General features: G+C 42.1%; 1 protein-coding gene across 1 annotated transcript in view; it reads right to left on the reverse strand.

Annotated features, from left to right (window-relative positions):
• Positions 1–1,689: 1,689 nt before the first annotated feature.
• The window catches only part of dlgap3 (discs, large (Drosophila) homolog-associated protein 3), a 130,601-nt gene continuing 112,473 nt past the window's right edge, over positions 1,690–19,817 (reverse strand). Inside the window, exons 4-13 of the mRNA XM_075449761.1 lie at positions 16,312–16,526; positions 14,239–14,341; positions 13,905–14,121; positions 10,484–11,022; positions 9,282–9,376; positions 8,175–8,394; positions 6,719–7,013; positions 6,536–6,627; positions 6,239–6,385; positions 1,690–5,641 (exon numbers count right to left, since the gene is read on the reverse strand). Of these exons, the coding sequence (XP_075305876.1) occupies positions 5,336–5,641; positions 6,239–6,385; positions 6,536–6,627; positions 6,719–7,013; positions 8,175–8,394; positions 9,282–9,376; positions 10,484–11,022; positions 13,905–14,121; positions 14,239–14,341; positions 16,312–16,526 (2,229 nt within the window). The 3' untranslated portion in view covers positions 1,690–5,335. The remainder of the gene's footprint in view (positions 5,642–6,238; positions 6,386–6,535; positions 6,628–6,718; positions 7,014–8,174; positions 8,395–9,281; positions 9,377–10,483; positions 11,023–13,904; positions 14,122–14,238; positions 14,342–16,311; positions 16,527–19,817) is intronic.

A 19,817-nucleotide genomic window follows, 5' to 3' on the forward strand; every position in this document is an offset into this window, starting at 1 on the left:
CATGCATCTTTTGTGTCCACTGGTGGCGTCAGAAAAGTTCGGATCGTATGGCGACTCTATTGCTTTGCTCCAGGTGTTTCTTTTTACAGGAGGAAGAGAACGAAAGAAGCATGTTTGTATGTACAAAATACTGTGTTGGCACTGAGTCGAAGGTGTATAAAAGAAGGGAACTCAAGAGTGAAGATGAGCTTAAAGACAGAAAAAGCCTGTAACCAACCCCTGTGATAAAAATTCAAGAGATGACCGAGGTGGGGAGAGTTAAGAGTGAAGGGCTGTGTTGTCTTTGCTACATTAAAGAACAGAAAAAAAAAAAAGAAAGAGCGTGAAGGGTCTGTACCAGCTTGATGTCCATCTTGGTTTCCTCCCCTGGCAACACTGAGAGTTCAGAGTGGGTGAAAGACACATGGAGAAAGAGGCTCTAATCATTTTGGATCTTCCATTTAACAAAGCTTACTTCCCTCTCACGATAATCCCTCCCTCCTCACGGGGAATGCGAATCATTGATCCCAGAGAAAAAAAGTCTTCCCAGAGTTAATGTCAGTCTGCTTTTCTTCTTCTTCTTCTCTTTAGCAGCAGCAGTTTATTGAACTCATCATAGATTAAGCTATATATTTTTGTTACTGTACACAAGACTCATTCTTGAATAGCCTACAGAACAATATTTACCCATAGCTATTATTGACAACACCATTTTAATAATGAAAGTAATGGCAATAATCAATCATTTTAATGACAATACTCATACTAATAATAATCATATTGTAATAACAATATATGTAATATTGAGAAGAGCAATGTCCAGTGGTAACAGGTATATACATTTTTGTAAACATGGCGGTGGCAGGGTGTGTATATACATATACTTTTTCTTAATTACACAGTAATTGCTCAGTTGTCTCTTTCCCTCATGGTGAGCTGTGTGTGTGTGTCCTGTAAAGCCACAGAACAGGGTTAGAACAGACACACACACATACAAACAGAATCACACCTCAATGCTAAAGGCACATTGGAGTTTCAGTTAAACATCTGCTTGGCTTTGAGCTGCTCTGGAGCCCCGAAGGAATCAAAAAATGCATTTTGAGGAAATTTGTCCAAAGCATGAATTAAAGCATTATGATTGTTAGATCCTTGGATATTCATTAGATCAGACTAATACTTATTATGCTCAGCGCTTTTCAGCAATAGCAGTTAAGTGTCTTTACAGTATGTAATTACTTCTCTGTTAATGGCACAGTCTGCCAATAACGTGCTGAATTCAAAGTCCTACTTACACACAGGGGAGTCACAGGAGATGATGCTTGTAATGCAATCCTGCACAGTTTTATCTTATTGACATTGAGCCCCCTTAGACAAGTTCCCGTATATAATTCAAGTTTTAATCACATTTCAAGCCTTAATTGTCTGTCTGGGAGCCATTAACACAACCGAATGGACAATTATGGCCCAACCTCAAAGAAGAGGGCAGAATGAGGGATGTCATGAAATGAGCCAAGACAAATCTCTTATTGTAGAAAATAGTGTATAGAATGTTATGTAAATATGACAATTATATTCGTATTTAAGTGGAGCATTTATTTCTGGTGCCTAATCACTCCATGTAGATCTTTCTCCATTTAACTTTGCTAAAGTTGTATTGTGTGTACTAGCTACAGCCAATGAAACCACAACATGACCATGAACATGACTGTTCCTAATAAGTTCAGCAAGTAAGCACTCAAATGCTGCTGATGATAAGTCTTTTAAAATTTTTTTTTTTACATTAATGTTTTAACAGGAACAAGATACCTTGCATGAACTAGCATGAACTAGCTCCATAGCATCCTCTACTGCGAAATGAGCATCTCCAGAGCAGCTCTCCCTCACAGGAATGTCAAATTAAAACTCAAATCTGCTGCTACTACACCCCATCCACCTCAGGTTTGTTGCAGATGCACAGTATACAGCACACACACAAATCGGCTACAATTAAGCTGATGCCTCGGCCACCGCCTCATGCTATCCTCCAGTCTTGGTAAAAATGGCTAAAAGAGAATCTGGGCTTCAATGGCGAGTGAGTTCCCCTCGCTCAGGGAATATGAGCAACATTCCTGCAGGAGAGATCGGGCCCTGTGTTTTCAGGGTCTTGTCGTGGTTGTTAGAGATTCCCCTGAGGACAGAGGCCTGGGCTGGGATAGGAGACTCTGCTGCTAGAAAACTGAGGTACTCTGAGTTGACATGTTTGTCTGGCTGTCCATGTTGGGTTTTTGCACATCTAGAAGGAGCAGTGAGGGTTCAGATAGTCTTGTCTGCCATGTTGGCGAGTGCTCACGTCATGTTAATACACACCCAAGTGTTTGGCTTTATACTGTGCAGATAAGACAACTAATAGGTACAATTTACTGAACAAAAAACATGGAAGTCACAACCACAAAAACTGTGTTTAGCAATGGACCTTTATCGAGGCAAGGTGGCTGGCTGACACCTCAACTTGTGGTAGAAGGTATAGAGGAGAAAGTCAGCGAAAATGAAGAAGAAGTAGTAGTTGCTACTGTGGATAAATATCCAACGAAAGCCTCTTTGATTCCTGGTGTCCCTCAAGGCCAACTTGCAATGGAAAGACCTTACCATTCCCTCACATGTACGATTGAGGATTGTAAGGGTGGAGTCAAGAGTCCTTCACAGTGGTGTAACAGTATTAAAGCAGTTCTTTGTGCTTTGTTTGATGAGGGCTGCGTCAAACACCACTGAGATGTTGTCATGTTTGAGGGTAACAGAGAGGAAGAGGTGAGGGGATTAAAGGCTGCTCTACATCCCACACTGCTGCAGATTAACTCAACACGGTGCCCCCACTTTTCTCATTGCAAGGGCAGCTTGTTTCACGAGGAGGCTGTTGTATTGATCTCGAGGTTCAACACAAAACATCGGTTGCCGTTTTCGAGGATGTCGGCATCATTGTCTCTGAAAGAATAGAACTGTTGTACAAACCAGGTGACTCGTTGTGACAACCGCGCTGCAAAATCCTTTTTTTTTTTTTTTTTTTCAGTCACAAAAAAGATTCGTCAGCTAGAAAATTTGCTTCCCTTGTATCGGTCAAAAATGAGATTCTGCTAAATTATTTTTTTTTCTCCCCCCCAAAGGAGGCTGTCTGAAAACATGCAGTATTAACATCAACAAAATGTGCCAGTCCTGTGTGTGTGTATTGCCAGTGAACATGAGGGAGATAAACGATGTCAGCACGATAAAAACATTTTCTTCAACAGTATTCTCTGCAGACGCCATACTTTTCTATTTACACCACTGTCTATATATTTATAGTGTAAACTGTGTTCAAAGGAAACCTCCACATATAGCTGGTTAGGCACATGTAGTTGGTTCTAGAGGAAATACAGGGAGGGGATACAGCAGTACATGTTGTGAGAACCACAGACAGATATATAGTATTCTTGCCAGTTATACCCTGTGTACCTGACTCACAAATTCAACGTAACAGTAGTCGTTTGAAATTCTTTTCCACATGTACTGAGTCTGGATATGCCAAACAGCTGTAGTATAACACAATGCTATAATCTATCATAATGATACTGCAGTATTTCACATTTGATATATGATTTTGTACATATACTGTACTCAATAATCTCTACTAATCTAGAACTGTAGATTATATTAGAAAATATACATCTCCCATTAAAATATTCCATTTCGCCAACACGTTCCATCGAAAAAACAAACAAACAAACAAAAAAGGTCATGCTTAAAAATGGTAATATTTTGTGTTTTCTCTCTTCAAAATGGTAGATTTGGATTTCTTTTCACTCTCCACTGGGCATCACACAGCTCGTCACATTCCAGTGCATTCACGCGCAAGCCATTACACAACAACCGTACAAAATACCTACATTTAAACGATCTCTTCTAACGTAAAGCAATAAATGAGACCCCTACGGAACTTTTAAACTCATGCCACCCCTGTTTAGCAAATACCACGTTGTGTGATTTCTGTCATTTTTCCTACCGTCGGGTTCCGATGGGCTGCGGTGACTCTTTGGAAGGGTTTGGAGCCAGATACTGTTTGTTATAGGTGACTCCTTTTCTTTCAACCAAAGAAATCCTTCCTTCTTTCCTCAGTGCTGTGTGAAACTTTGTGTGAGGCTTACTTTGTGTTCCACTGCCCTCTTTCTCAAACATAAACATAAAAGTAAAGTCCACTCGAGTGATATTTTGGAGAGAATTGGGAAAAAAAATAAAAAAAGATTCAGTATAGAAACTGATCTTCTTTCATGGCTCTTTTATGAGGGGTGTTTGTTAATTCCTGACTGATCTCTCTACAGACCACTGTTAGTTTGACCACCTGGTGGTGCTTTAGTCTCACAGTGAAAGGGGGTTTTCTTAACCAAGTCCTGAAAGCCAACAAAACATATCCCCTTAAACCCCCCACCCCCCAAACACTTGAATCTTCAGAGAGACTATGTAAGAAGCAAACAGCTCTGTTTTTTTTCTTCTTTCTTTTTTTCTTGTGTGTGATGCTACCCTGCAAAAGCTGCTGTTGGCAAACATGAGTGTGCACTCTGTACAAATAGCACTTGCACATTCAAAGGCCTCACTGCTGGTTGCAGAGGGCAGCCGATGTACGCACGGAACGAGAGGAGTGAAAGAGAAGGATCTAAAACAGCGTCATATTCTTTAACTGATATCCTATGGGGACAGATGACACCTGGCTGTGAGGTGCCATTTCTAGTCGGGCTGTTAATGCTTGTGGGATATTCTTTGGGGTTAACCAACTGTCTCACTTTAATGGCATTTAATCTGATGCTGAGAAATCTATGTTATCCCTAAAGGCAGCATCAGTGAAAAGTATGTATGCTTCTAAGGTTGTGAATCAGAAACCCCACAAATGGAACATGGAGCTTTACAAATAGAATCTGGGATCCACACAGGGATAATTCATCAGAGGTCTTGTGCCTGTTAAGCCCTTTATTTTCTGTGATGGAGATGTGCTAGGTGAACCTGAACAGGCATGCTACTACTGCGTGAACTCCGGCCAACTGCTGTTAAAAAAGTGGACTGATTCTTCTCAGCCAAAATGATAATAAAAAAGAAATTCAGACGTAAAAATGTCTGTAAGTCTTCTGCTAGCTACCATTTAAAGTCTAGGCCTCTGTGTCGGTGAAATGTCCGAATTTCAAGACACTAAAATGGCTGTCATTGCTTGTTTGATAAGTATGATAACTGAATCTGATGGAAACTGCTGGGGGGAGTATAGCGCATAAACAGCAATGACTCGCAGAAGATCTCAAATTTTGCAGGGGGTGAGGATGAGTGAGGAGATTGCGGGGAAGGGGACTCCTCAGCCTTGTCTTCAGAGTCGAGTCTGAGCTTCGGGGATGTAGATCTCGATACTGTCAGCGCTCTCTGTGGCCGAGTTCTGCCTGAAGGAGGCGGTACGCTTGGTCTGCAGCAGCCTCCTCCTTGCCTCTGTCCTCTGACGCTCAATGAGATCTAGAGATTTCTCCCTGATGGGTAGGGTGTGCCCTCCTACACGTGGCACCACCAGGCCACCCAACCCACCTCCGGCACCCCCATCTCCTACGCTATCTGCTCGCAGGCTGCCACTCACCCCACCTGCTGGCTTCTTTGGTAAGGGTGGAGGAAGCTTCTTATCCTCCTAGCCCGTCGACAGTCAGACAATGATAGGTGACGAAGACGGACGGTGGATTTATTGCGTTGGATGGCGAAATAAACGATCAAGATGATGGAAAAGGGATGAAAATTTTGGCAGATACGAATAAGACACGAATGATATGAGAAACAAAAGGGCAAAACAATAAAATGGATCAAAATTTCAAGTGGGGAGGAATCACGGGCCAAGACGTTATGAGAGAGACAGAAACGGTCAGTAAATGAGTGTCGGATGGTACAAAATGAAAGAAGAAAGAGGTAGACAAAGGTATGGTTAAAAAGAAGAAGAAAGAAAAAAAGACAGTTGTTAGTTTTTTATCCACAATTATCTAGTTAATCAGTGAGAAGACTAATCTTTACAGAAAACAATGTAACAGGCATTCTTTTTCTCTGACACACTGCATTGAATTCAAAGGAAATTTGAGGGTAGCTCAGCTCAGTTCCACTTGCTGTCCTGCATTTTCACAGCCTGCAAAGGCCTGGACGGCACAACCATCTGCGCTACTCGTCTGCACACTGCCATCTTAGCTCTGGGAGAGTGCTGAAGGGAAACCAGGGTTGTTTGGACCCCCAGGTTTCTCACCTTCTTTTCAGGTGGGAGTCTCCAACCAGAGTCCTTGATCCTCTGGAGGTCCTGAAACTTGACCCTGACGTCCTCTATGTTGAGTTGGAGCAGGTCCCAAAGGGAAGCAAGGTCCTGAGATGTGGGCTGGGGGTAGGCTGATGGGTCCTGAGTGGGCAGGGAGACAGCAGATGTGAGGGTAGGCAGAGTGATACTCCATTGTGGACAGTTTGCAGCTGAGCAAATCTGGCCTGTAATCATAAAACGATGCTCATTGTTCAGTGAGTGTTGTCATGATTTCACATGCAACGGTCTTACCACACTTTGTTGGCAGAGGCGGAAGAACTGCTGCACCTTCTGGGACATGAGCATCTGGGCACTGCCAACTGCATTTCGGATAAGCTCAAGAACTGGGAGGCAAATGGTACATATGTATTTTTAGAAATCTGGGAACAACTCGTCGTTCAACTTATTCATCTCCGATTTTCTTTGGAAACTTACTCTCCTCTGGAAGTTCATTCTCCTCGGCTTCTCTCTCCATGTTCTGGCACCAGCCCTCCATCCTCTCCACCTCTGTCTGCAGGAGGCGTAAGAAGAACTCTCCATCTCTCATGCAGGGCGAGGCTCGGCCCGAGTCGGGCAGGCTCCGGGGACCCTCTAAGGATGGTGTCCCCGCCCAGGCTCGGTCCGAGGTCACGGGCAAAGGAGAGTGTGAACGAGGAGGCAGGTGCGGGTGCTGGTGGGGTCGGGAGTCTGACTGGCAAACCTCTGTGGTGTAGCCACCCTGGATAAGGTCCTGGGTTAACATGTGAGAGTTTAACATTTTTTTTTTAATATATATAAAATTTCTCTCTCTCTATGTATATATATCGATATATATATATACACATATTGTACATATTGTATTTGATCCCAATCTCCTAAAGATTTACCAGTGCAGCCCATACAGTGAATGAGAATTTGAATACAGCAGCTGCACTAATTAAATGAAATAGAATTTTCACCTTTGCTTAAATCCCAAAGTGAATGACAGAATGTGGCCACTCGCACTATGGTGAATATGACCCGATAATCACAATGTATACTTGTGTTTCGAAATTTCAAATCCTATCAGGGAGAGGGATTTCAAGCCTTAAATCAATTTACAAACAGTGCTTTCTGAGGAAGAAAATAACTTCCTCTGGTGCGGCTTTGTAACTTTGCAGACCTTTTACATGTCCTAAAAAGTTAAATGACCAAACGTTAGGAAAAAACCCAAAATAGCACAATGACTGGATGTAATTATCCTCTCTGGGGTATTTAATCATCAGCAACGATCTTAAGATGGCTCTCATTTTGTGTGGATCTCGTACATAAGCATGTGGTAAATAATATTAACAAGCCAATCAAAGGTTTTATGGAAAGCAGGCGACTGTACAGCAAGCTGACAAACAGGAACTATATATATACATATATTGTAAATGCAGAGTTTAATATGAGGAAGATGCCCAGGTATTAGATTGGCTCTTTGGAAGGAATAGGCTGAAGCTTCAACTTGTTTCACTTATACTTTTTAATTCACTTATAGACTTTTAGTAAAAATAGGAAAAAAAAAAGATAAAGTGGAAATGCAATCTAGTACAGAATGGAGCTGTAATTCATTTAAAAGGGATCATTAAACATTATTTTCAAAATGTAAATGAACGGAGGTAATGTGGTATGAACATGATTTTGGAGGATGGTTGCCATTAGTCTTTTCTGCATGTCTCTAAACTATCACATTAAAGTAAAGTCACTAGTTGTTTTTTACAGCAAACAAGAAATTTTTAATTTTAAAAAGCTGCACTGTGCTTTGTGGAGGAAAATGCATTCAGCACGTGTTAGTCCTCAAAATTACAAACGATTTCTTTTAGTGGAAAGCATTAAATGGAAACACTGGAAGACACTAAGGGTCGCTTTAATCAGAGACAGGACCCACCTCTCTGTAGGCCCACTGTCCCTGTGTGTGGACGGTGCGATGGCACTCTGTGTACTGGCTCGCAGACTCGGGCTCAGATGAGTGCCGTTGGAAGGAGCAGCCGAACTGGAGACTCTTATCCTGTGTCGGCACGGCGATGCTGAGCGCCGGGAAGCCCTCGGGGTCCAGGTCGGCCTGCACGCTCGCTGTCACACTGTTGGAGCGCTTGAAACGAGCGCGCCTGCAAGACAAGTGAGTCACTTAGTCCCAGAGCCATCCAGTCACAGACAGAAGAGCACACGCAAGCTTTTCTCAATTTTTTTCTCCTCTCGATTGCACATTCCGATTTGAGCTGGGCCGCGCTGTCACAGCGATCACCGCGACTCGCAGGGTTGTAGAAAGTCCTGCTAAATCTTCTGACATATGACGCATCAGTGTGTGCAAATATCATCTCAGTGGGCTCGCTGAAGAGTGTTTACTCTGTTGCAAGTTTATACCCCACCTTCCCTCACGCATCTTTGCAGTCTGACTCAGATTTAATGCTGTGGCCTCCTGTTTTCTCAGCAGATGCCACACTGTCATCTTTGATGAGGAGGTGGGGGGCGTTGTTAACAGGTGCATGATCACCCACTGCTCAACGCTTGGGAATATGTGATGCTGTGTTTGCATGGGTGCGTGCAAATCTGACCCGTAAGCATAACTGGATATAATTAGGAGAAGCACCGAGTCACATATGAAAGTCATGGTGAGTTTATGATTTGCAGTTGCCATGGTTACTGTCACTAACAGCGAAAAATGTTACTGAGTTCAAGCTGCGATGTCTGATGAAATGTTAAATGAATTAATAGGACCTAGACTAGAAATCAGCTATGGATGGCTGCTCTGTTGGACGCTCCGGCGGATCAGGGCTTTTGTTTTCAAATTATAATTTGAAATTATTCACATAAATTACTGTAATAACTACTGTGCTTGATGAAGCCACATACTTTGTGGCAAAGATAAATTAGGAAATAAACAAACACCCGCCTTAGTTTGCAAGTTGTGTCATCGACAGAAATTGAAATGCCAAGCTGAATAACTCAATTTGGAAAGAGGTTTTGAAGATGAAGACATTTTTGCTTTCTTTACCTTTTCTCGTCTTCCACTTGGACTCCTATAGAGTGCACCTCTGTCAGAGCCTTACCTTCCGCTTCTGAATCTGACAAAGTCTCTGAGCTGTCCACCTGTGGCAGAAGATGCAACAACTATATCAGTCAGTTGCAGCACACATCCTGAGGATACGAGTATAGGTTGCAAAGGCGTAGTGAGACATTTTGGGAAACATGGTTGCTTTACTCTTGCTGAGATGTAGATGAAAAAATCAATAAAACTCATAAAAACACGAAAGTTGTTTTTCTCTATTCACAAATATGTGCATATTAATTTGAGCAACCTGTTGGCAAAGGGCAAGATTACTGCAATACGATCCCAAAAGCATTAGCTGTGATCTGACACCAATTTGAATTTTTGAATTTCTTAAAACATCAGCATTCAAACCACAGACAGAGAGTGGAACTAGGACCTTTGGCCCAGATGTACATTATCCATCATCTGGGCATCCGTAGGCTAACAAACTGGTTTGCATTTGTACCACTGAAGCCCCGAGGAGACAAACCCAACAATCGCTCTTGAACAGGTCGTAATTTTTGCCTTCACCGTAGTTTGGGGATGTGGGGAACCCATCGGGTCCAGCAGACTATAACTGTTAGATTCCAAGTCAGCCGCAGATTGCCGACATCTTACAAGCGAAGCAGCTACTGAGCCCATCTTTGCTTTGCATGTGTTGTCACATTTAATCTTTACACAATCAAAAGCTGGGCAGGAATTTCAATTAGCATATTTTCTAAAATGTAAAACTGTATTGTATAGTAGACGATTGATGGTTCCCTTAAGACTGGAGGAAAACTTCAGCTAGTCTTCAAATCACGCCAGAAGCAATGTGGATCTTCCCCTTTACCTCTCAGCTTTGACACATGTACTTTCTGAAACTTCACTCATAAAAGAATTAGTTTCTTTTGTTGGGGGGGGATTTGTTGGCAATCTCCAAGGTAAAGCTATGCATCAAACCAAGGTACCATTGTTCCAGTCTGCTAAAGGCTACAGATTTTGGACTTAAAGCAACTCAATTCTGACTAAAACGAGTATTTTCAAATGTTGTAATTTTTCATTACGTTGCTTTCATGTTTTTTTTCCAACACAGAACAGACAAATTTATTATGACAAATAAACCCAAATTTGACAGACAGATATTTACGGACAGCTTTTTGCAAAGCACAACTGTTCATTGTCACCTGCACAGCTATGGACGGCCTCCACTTCCTGCCTCCACGTCCGTCGTCCTGCCCTCCAGCTTTACTCAGCATTATGCTGTTCTGAGGCAGAGAGGCTGTCTTCCCCAGGCTGCCTCCGACCCTGCTGTCCCTCTCCCGAGCAGGCCTTGGTGGCCCCTCCAGCAGGCTGTCAGCTGAACAGCTATGTTTGGGCCTCACACCGACCCCCGGGCCGCCTCCATAGGGCACCAGCTCTCTCGAACCCCTGACCCCATCGAGACTCTCTGCAGAGTTACTGTGCTGACGGGAACGCCCGGGACCACTGGCCGTGTAGTAGCCTCCTCTTGAGGTGCGACCTGAGGGCCCGTCGGAGCTACCCAGGTCCATGGAGTTGCTGTGCTGCTTGGGACGCCCCGGGCCAGAGCCTGCAGCCATCTGTCCGCCGCTCTGGAAGTAGGCATCCTGGGTGGATTCAGTGCTGCTCTGGGCTCGCACCGAGAGCGAAGACTTTGACATGCGAGGTGGGAGTGGGGGAGGAGCACCTTTACGATAAGGAAAGACTGAAGTGTAAGAAGAGCAGGGGAAAAGGAAAGCATAAGTACAGAAGGCAGTTAAAAGCAAGCTATGCCAGCAGGGAGATACTTACAAAAGAGACAGACTAAAAGGAGAATGTGGCAGAAAAGTTAAACAGGTGAAAAAAGGAGAAGCAGCACATAGAGGAGGGGAAGGAGAGAAAACATCAAAAACCATTAATAAAAATCAAAGTTCACTAAACACAACTCAAAGGAGGCATTTCTTCTCATTAAAAAAGAAAAAATTTTTTTTAGTGTGTGCCAGAGACGACAGACAGAGGTGAAAAAAGAAAACTTCTTCCCCTGAGCCAACTTAACTCTGCCTCTGCAGAAGATAAAGCAATTTCCCCGAGAGAAACACTGAAACCAGTCTGCAGATTCCGTCTCTCCCTCCTCCCTCACAGCTCCTCTAAATCTATATGCACAGTTTATTTCCAATCTGCAAATATGCAAACCGAAGCTTTAACCTCCCATGTGGGCAAACTTCTACGTAGGTGTGTGAGTGTGTGTAAATGTGCGTTTCTGGTGAATGGAGACGATACTTCACAGAGACTCTAATAAATCTCTGGGGGCATTTGCAGGAAACTGAGAAATATTATTCCTACAAGGGACTAAAGAGGCTCCACTGTACAAACGTATGTCTGCAAATACGTGCACAAACACACACACACACAATATCAAAAATAACTTGTACGAGCATGCAAAAAAGAAAGTAAACCCTCTTTCTATTCTTAGGTTGTACAGGTCGTTGAAACGTTAGGGATATTAAACTTCAGATGAACAACACTACATCCATTTCACTGCGTCATTATTCATTTAACAAAAACTAAGCCAAAATGTAGAATCAGTGCGTGAAAAATTAAGTACACCCTTACAGCTCCCATAGGAATTAAAATAGTAAGTCGCAGCCAGGTGCTGATCATAAAATGCACTTGATTAAATGGTCATCAGTAAGTGTGAGCACCTCTATAAAAGCAGAAGTGTTGGCTTATTGTTGGTCTGAAGTATTCAGGGGTGGGTTAACACAATGCCAAGGAAAAACAACAGCGAGAATCTATAAGAAGAGATAACTGCAGCCCATCAATTTGCAAAAGGTTATAAGGCCATTTCCAAGCTATTTTGAGTCCATCATTCTACAGTGAGGAAGATTATTAGCAAGTGGAAAACACTGAAGACAGTTACTGGCCTTCTCAGGAGTGGCCGTGAGAAAAAAGTTCACTCAAAGGTCAGATTGTGCATAGAAACTGCAAGAAACCCAAGAGCTACATTTCAGACTCTACTGGCCTCAGTTAGCATGTTAAATGTTAAAGTTCATGACAGTTCAATTAGAAAAAGACTGAACAAGTATGGCTTCTTTGGGGCGGTTGGCAGGAGAAAGCTTATCATCTCTAAAAATAACATGGCAGCACAGCTTGGGTTTACAAAGTTACATCAAAACAAGCCACAAGACTTCTGGAGCAATGTCCCTTGGACAGAGGTTCCAGATGTTTGGTCATAATGCACAGTGCTACGTTTCTAAAAAAGCACAGCATGTCAACACAAACAACTCGTCCACCTGTCAAGCCCAGTGGTGCAAGAGTGATGGTTGGGGCTAGTTTTACACACAAAACACCTTACTGGAATTTGGTTGACCATCAACGCATCTGTTCCAAAGTATTCTAGAGTCAAACGTGAGGCCATCTGTCTGACAGCTAAAGCTTGGCTTAAATTAATAATACAGCAGGGCAATAATCCCACATACAGGAGCAAATCTACAACAGAATGTGTGAAAAAGAAAAGAATCAAGGTGTTGCAGTGGTCCAGTCAAAGTCCAGACCTCCAACTGACTGATGTGTTCTGCTGGGACCTTAAGAGAGCTGTGCATCAACCAATGGCCACAAACCTGAATGATTTCAAGCAAATCTGTAAAGAAGAGAGGACCAAACTTCTTCCACAATGATGTAAAAGACTGATAACGTACTACAGAAAATTATTACCTCTAATTATTGCTGCTGAAGGCGGTTCAATAAGCTACTGAACTGTGGGTTGCACTTCTTCCCACACACATTTCTGCATTTTACTTTTGATTCAGTTATTACAGAAAATGACATTGTGTAGTATGTGGTTTGTTCATCTCAGGTTGTATTTTCCTAATTTCAAGAAAATTAAAAATTTTATTTTTAACTGCCCTGATACGTGAAATCTCAGAATAAAAAGAGTGCACTCTGTTCTTCATATGACTGCATATATCACATATACAATGGACTTTACTGTAAGGCTTGAGCATTTTTGTGATAAGAAAAAAATGGACCTCATCAAGAGTGTTGAGAAGGAAGAGGGCAAAAAAAATTAAGAGCGTACCAGGAAGAGAGACATAAAGACAGAGAGAAAAAGTCAGCAGGAGACACTTTTACACTAGTATCATAATCATGAATGTCCCTGTTCCTATTACTGAGCCTGGGATATCTGCAGCCACACAATGAAGGAATAAGATACAGAAGAGAGGACAGACATGAGAGAGAACAAAGAGCATGAAGAATGCTCAATGCAGGACAGACGTGCAACTCTGCGCCTATAGCATGCAGACATGTGCGCGAACACAGAAGATGAGAGGGCGAGGGTGGAAAAAGTAAGCTCATTAGAGACAGAAAGAATAAAGAGTAAAAAAAAGAAAGGCAAAAAATTTTAAATGGATGTGCACGTTGCACATTACATGCGAGAGTGAGGCTTTCTGCACAGATTTGCTTTTGTCGGGGTGCACAGACACAGGCTGTCATAAAATTTCCTCTCCCACTGTGTCTCCCACCAGGCTGCTGCCACAAAAAAACAAACCACGCATCATTCTACCGCACGAGGAGGCATCCGAGCACAGGACTGCGCTACACACTCACCGGCCCCGCCCTTGATGCTCCCCTGGGGGCCAGACATGGAGAAGACAGAGATGCAGTCGTCGTCCTGGGAGCAGCCGGCTTGGATGGCGCGGACGTAGCTGTGGCTGCGAGTGCGGAACACACCTGGAAGGTCCAGAGCCTCGACGGCCTGAGACTCCACCTCCCCAAACATGGTCTCACAAACGGCCTCAAACTGATGGTTCAACGTGTCTCCCAGCTAAAGAGGAGAGGAAAGGTAAGAGATGCCTCAGAGGAGGGCAGATCAAACGTCGTGTGACATCGAAACATCACAGCATCAACTATTTAAGCAAACGCATCATGCAAACGTTGTTACCTGTGAGCTGGTCAAAGAGCGGGTGTAACTGCGAGAGCGGGCGTGGCTTTTGGGCGCGGTTCTGCTGTTAGGGTAGGAATCTGTGCACTGCTTACACGAGTACCTGGAAATAACACAAAAAAAATCCACATCACTGGTAACTGTAATGATTACAGCACAACCACAATGAACCAACAGTACACGACGCTATATTCTGGCAGTAAGTCTTCAGCCACATGGTTTGCTATTTTTGTCTATTATGTTTGTAATGCACGCAGGACACCATTTGCTTCACCACAACTATCACACACACACAAAAAAAACCTTCAATGAGTCATGTTCAGTGACTGTACCAGCCGGAGTCCTTCTGAGTATTACAGCATTCCTTTCACGTACATAAAAGCAAACTAGAAAATATAAAACTCTTGCAAAGACTTTTTTTCTATATTCAACCATACAACTATTTTCCAAATTGGCTTATGCAGAGGTCAATTTAAGTGTGAAAACTGGTGGGATTTCCAAACAACCTGCTCAAATGAAGGTATTAACTTAATTAGCTCCTTCTCTACACTGAAAATCATATGAAATCTCAACAGTTTTCTGCTGTATCACCATTATATCCAAATAAAAGGTAAACAGCATTGCAGTCTCTGAGAAAAAAAACAAAAACTTGCAGTTATTTAGGAATTTACAAGAAGCACAGCTTATAGGCAAACCAGCCACCATCTATGTTATGCTGTGAATTTATAGGATTGTTTTTCTCTTCTGTTCAATTACATCATTTTTCATCCCTCGGGCCTTTTACAGTTACAGAGATACATCTCTAAATATCTTTCAAGGCCACTTCAGTCTGCCATGTAAACTTTTCTGTGAAAAATACAGTATGGAAGGCAACAACTTAGTTTATACTATTCTAACCAGCTTGAAAGTCAATATTTGATTGAGCAGCTTTATTCTTCAGCACAGCCTGAACCCTCTTACACAAGCTTTCTGCCATTTCTTTAAGTAGTCTTCAGGAATAGTTCTCCAGGCTTCTTTAAGGACTTTCCAAAACTCTTCTTTGGATGTTGGCTGCCTTTTTGTTCTGTTCTCTGTCAGCATGATCCCACACTGCTTCAGTAATGTTGAGGTTCAGGCTCTGGGGAGGATTCATCCCTCCATAAGACCTGTTGCCACTGATTCTCAGCCCAGTTCTTGTGTCATTTAGCATGCCTCAGCACCAGTTTTGATGAGACTTCAGCGAAATATAGATGGATGAACTGAAGGGCCTGATGCACCCCTCTGGCCCTGTACCAGGTCTTTACTGTTATTTTTTCCCCTTATTTCTCAAACACGTCCCTTTTAGATCCTGTTTATCTACTTAATCTCTTTGAACTTTCAAACACACTGCACATGACACTGAGATATGCCACGTTTTGAGCAAATAGCTCTTTGGAAATCACTTAGTTTGTGCAAAACAACAGTAGTTCATGCCTAACAATCTTGTTAACTTAATTCATGGCTATAACTTAAAATAGATTATTTGCTTAATTGTCTGTTATGTCTAGACACAACTCTGGTTCATCATTTGAGTCAGGTTTTATCCTTGAATGATTATAGGTCATGAGTTAAGAAACAAAGAAAACAAAGAAAACACATTTCTCTAAAAGTAGTCAGGCACAATGACTGGACTGAAAATGAGGGAAAAAGCAGCCAATGTCCAAAGAAAAATTTTGAAAGACCTTCAGAAAGCCTGGAGACCTATTACTCAAGATTACTTAAAAGGATTAAACAAAAGGCTCACTCCTTGGAAATCAAATATACAGAAATGAGGGGTGGCTCAATACTTTTGATTCTACTCTAGGTGCAGTATTGAATATCTTCAGTACTTTACATACTTGAATAAAAGTGTGTGAAATATATATATATATATATATATGCCTTTATTTCTCATACACAGGGTGAAAAAATAGATATTTTATTGGTGCAAGCATTGAGTATTTACACAATATAACACAAATTTTATTACGTTTATAGCATTATGTAAAAATGTTTCCGAGGTCAATGTCAGCTCTCTAATGAAGTAACATAAACACTGCGTTAGTGGCATTTGACCTTTGATCCATGCTGATGGACCGTCTGAAGGCTTCCCTCTGGGCGATTAGTGTGGACTTAGGCGAGGCTTTAGGGCTCGTGTCCGAGTCGACACTGTCATCGTCGCCCATGGCCTTGATGTAGCTGCCACTCCGCATCCGACGGCACGGAATCTCCCCTCCACCGTCCGCTGCTCCGCCGCTGCCATATCCACCTCCCCAATCCTCTGAAGGGACCTGAGACACATTCATCCAAACATACACGTGGTCAAAAGTGACCACAAACATCCCCAACTGGGACTGATCTGAAATAAAAACATGTAGTGAGTAAAAAAAACATCACAGTTAAAGACTTTTAGTAGGATTCTCTGTAAATGTGTTAAACGGTTAAATGTGTTAAAGTGAGTAAGCATTCCTCTTTGACGTTAACTGTTCAGGGAGAGGCAGTTATACACAACGCAGATTAATCAGTCTCGAGATATTGAAGATGACTTCATTGCACTTTTGGCAGTTTCTTCACAATATCTGTTTTTACAGTCCAAAGACAGAAATATTTTTCATCACTGAAAAATATTTCACACATAAGACAGAAGGAAGGCGATGATTCAGACATACAGAGCTAAAACACGAGCACACAGCATTTGGGTTGTTAAACAAACACCTCAACGAGCTCAGCCATGCTCACAATAAGAGCAAAAACATGCATATATATGTGCCCATGGAAGAAGATGTATGAGAAAGAGAGAAAGGGACAAAGGGACTTACAGAGAGAGAGAAACTCTGACAGCCGGAGAAACACTGACACCGAGAAATAGAAACAGTGTAAGCAAGAGGCTGACAGATGGAGAGCAAATAAACAAATACCCAGAAAGGCCAGCAAAAGAGCAGAGAGGACAGCAAACAGAAAGTAGAGGAGGTAGCAAACAGTGTGACCATACACATTGTACAGCGCAACAAAACATAAAACAGAAGAGCAAAATGACAGACTTAAGTGTGCTGAGAGCAGGAAGACAGATGGACAGAAAAAATTATTCTCTGGTGGGAAAACAAAATGAAACGCACACACACACATGTGGGAATACATTTCAAAACAAAAGAAAACTGTATTAACTGTAATACAGCTGTGGTTGAATTGTTAGCAATTAGCTCTATTCGTGGTTTTCTGAACAGCTTTTAGTTTATTTAATGTGTCTCTTCAAACTGAGAGTGCTTTTGTCTATTCATAAGTACTTCACATAACCTATCTTTAAAAAAGAAAGAAAGAAAGAAAGAAAGAACGAAATCCCTTTAATTGACAGTATTTCTATGAGATCAGTTGTAGTTCAAAACATTTAAAAATTAACTGAATATACAAGCCAGATAAGAATAAGAACAGCAATGGTGTTATCTCTTAGATGGCACAGTCTGGTGCTGCTATTAGCATGCTAACTAGCTTGCCCTGGCCTGTAGGCCTACCTCTGTGCGATGTTATACAATGTAGCACCTTCTGTACCCTTATAAAGGGTGTAGGCTATTCCTTCCAAGATATTATATTTTACTTTTATAGAGCCTTCTAGTTCAGCATTATGTAAAACATGTTAAGGGCAGTTAATCACCCATAAAAGATGGCGAAAGCTCTTAACAAACGAACACTTGAGAGCTAGAAGGCTAGGAAACAAGCTAGGTTGGGTTTAGTTTTTTAGCATTAGCAGTTTCCACACATATTTCTTTATGAACTGTTTATAATGTCCCCTCCTCTATCAGTTTATCTTTTATGAGTATTAAAAAACAAATATGAGTATACCGAGATGAAAGTGGCTTCAGTATTTCAGATATTATTCATAGAAACACACTCCTTCTTCCCACCTGTTGAGTGTAAATCCAGTTGCAGTTCAGCCCTTTTATTTTTCTACTATCAGTCTTTAACATTTTTGTTTAAAACAGCTCCATGCTGAGAGTTCATTGGTCAGACAACAAAAACTATGAACCACAGAAGGCCAAAAGCTAATGGGACTCCAGAGTTAGGTGAGAAATGGGTGTTTGTTACCATAACTGATCCCTCATATTTTGACAAGTGCAGCTGTAATTACCATTATGGTAGATGAGTACACTTATTAACCTTGCAAACATAATAACATTCTGTTATTAACTCTGTTTTTTATGTTCATTTTCGCACACGTGTCTCCAACCCAATCCCATTTCTTTTCCTGTGTGATGAAAGCGACACAGAGTAACAGCAGCTCCTTATGCTTTGCAACGTCTCAATCTTTCAGTTTTTGCAAATGCTGTGAGGTGGCCAATGAAAACACCTATAAACATTTCCACACACACACAAGCTCATTCACAGTCAGGGCCCCAGGGTTTGGCATCTAGCTGAGTGTGTGTTTTTAAGGTCACCGTTTAAAAGATGATTCAGCCTAATCTCCTGATCCCCGTGGCCTTCCACTATCTCTCTCGTTTCCTCATCCGGTTCTTTCCCTCCTCTTTTTGCTTTGCCCCTTGGCAATCATCACCTCCTTTATCTTCTTTCTATCCTTGAGCTTGCTTTGCTATCTCTGCATCCTCTTCTTGCCCTCTATCTTCTCCTCTTTTACTCTTGCTCTATATTCTCATTTTTTAAAAACAATTTCTTATCTATCACTCACAGGCCAAGGGGGAGAGGGTGGAGAGGGGCTTAGGGAAAGCAGAGTGCCCTGTTCTGATGCCACACATTGTGATTGGCGTTGACGCTGTGAGAGAAAGCATCTGACCACTGTAATTCAGACTTGTGAAGATTGAGTCTCTTTTTTTCTTGTATGCCCTGGTCTGCGTTTTAGCAGCAAACTTGAGAGACAGCCCAGTGTGAAACCATATGTGAGGACAAGTTTACATATTGTATACGTGTAATACAAAAAAAAACTTACTGTGTCCTTAATGTTGCCACTTCAATGCTTTAGTAAAGTGAGATGTAATGAAATACTACTCGTTAAGTTTTTGTTCCAAAAGTGAAAAATATCTTACTATATATATATATTGAGAGAGAGAGAGAGAGAGGGAGAGAGAGAGAGAGAGAGAGAGAGAGAGAGAGAGAGAGAGAGAGGCTACGGCTACACGGAAATGTTTTTCACTGTAACCGATACTTTTTCTTATCGTTTGGCTGTCGCGGCCACACGGAGCCGGCGTTCCCACTACCCCAAAACGATAGTTTTGGAGAACGGGTTCCAGAGTGGGAAGATCTGAGAACGGTGTCGTTTCGTTTCCATTGTTACAGCCAGAACGGATTTGTTTACATCTGCGTCACAGCCACATGGCCAACGCCAGTGACGTATACACATACGTCAGTGACCAGAACAAAAAGCGGCTTCCATTCAAAATCCGGAAGAAGAAGACAACACAACGAGGACAGACAGCGATCATCATGGACCCCACAACATTGATAGCAGCACTGCTGCAGACACTGCTGACTACAGTGGCGTTGATGAAGGAACAACGTGAGCTTCGCGCTGGTAGAAGTAGGGGCGTACACGCATGCGTATTGCTTCTTCTATTGTTCTGGTGTAACCGGTGGGG

This window comes from Odontesthes bonariensis, chromosome 18 (genome assembly GCF_027942865.1).
Source record: "Odontesthes bonariensis isolate fOdoBon6 chromosome 18, fOdoBon6.hap1, whole genome shotgun sequence".
Classification (NCBI taxonomy): domain Eukaryota; kingdom Metazoa; phylum Chordata; class Actinopteri; order Atheriniformes; family Atherinopsidae; genus Odontesthes; species Odontesthes bonariensis.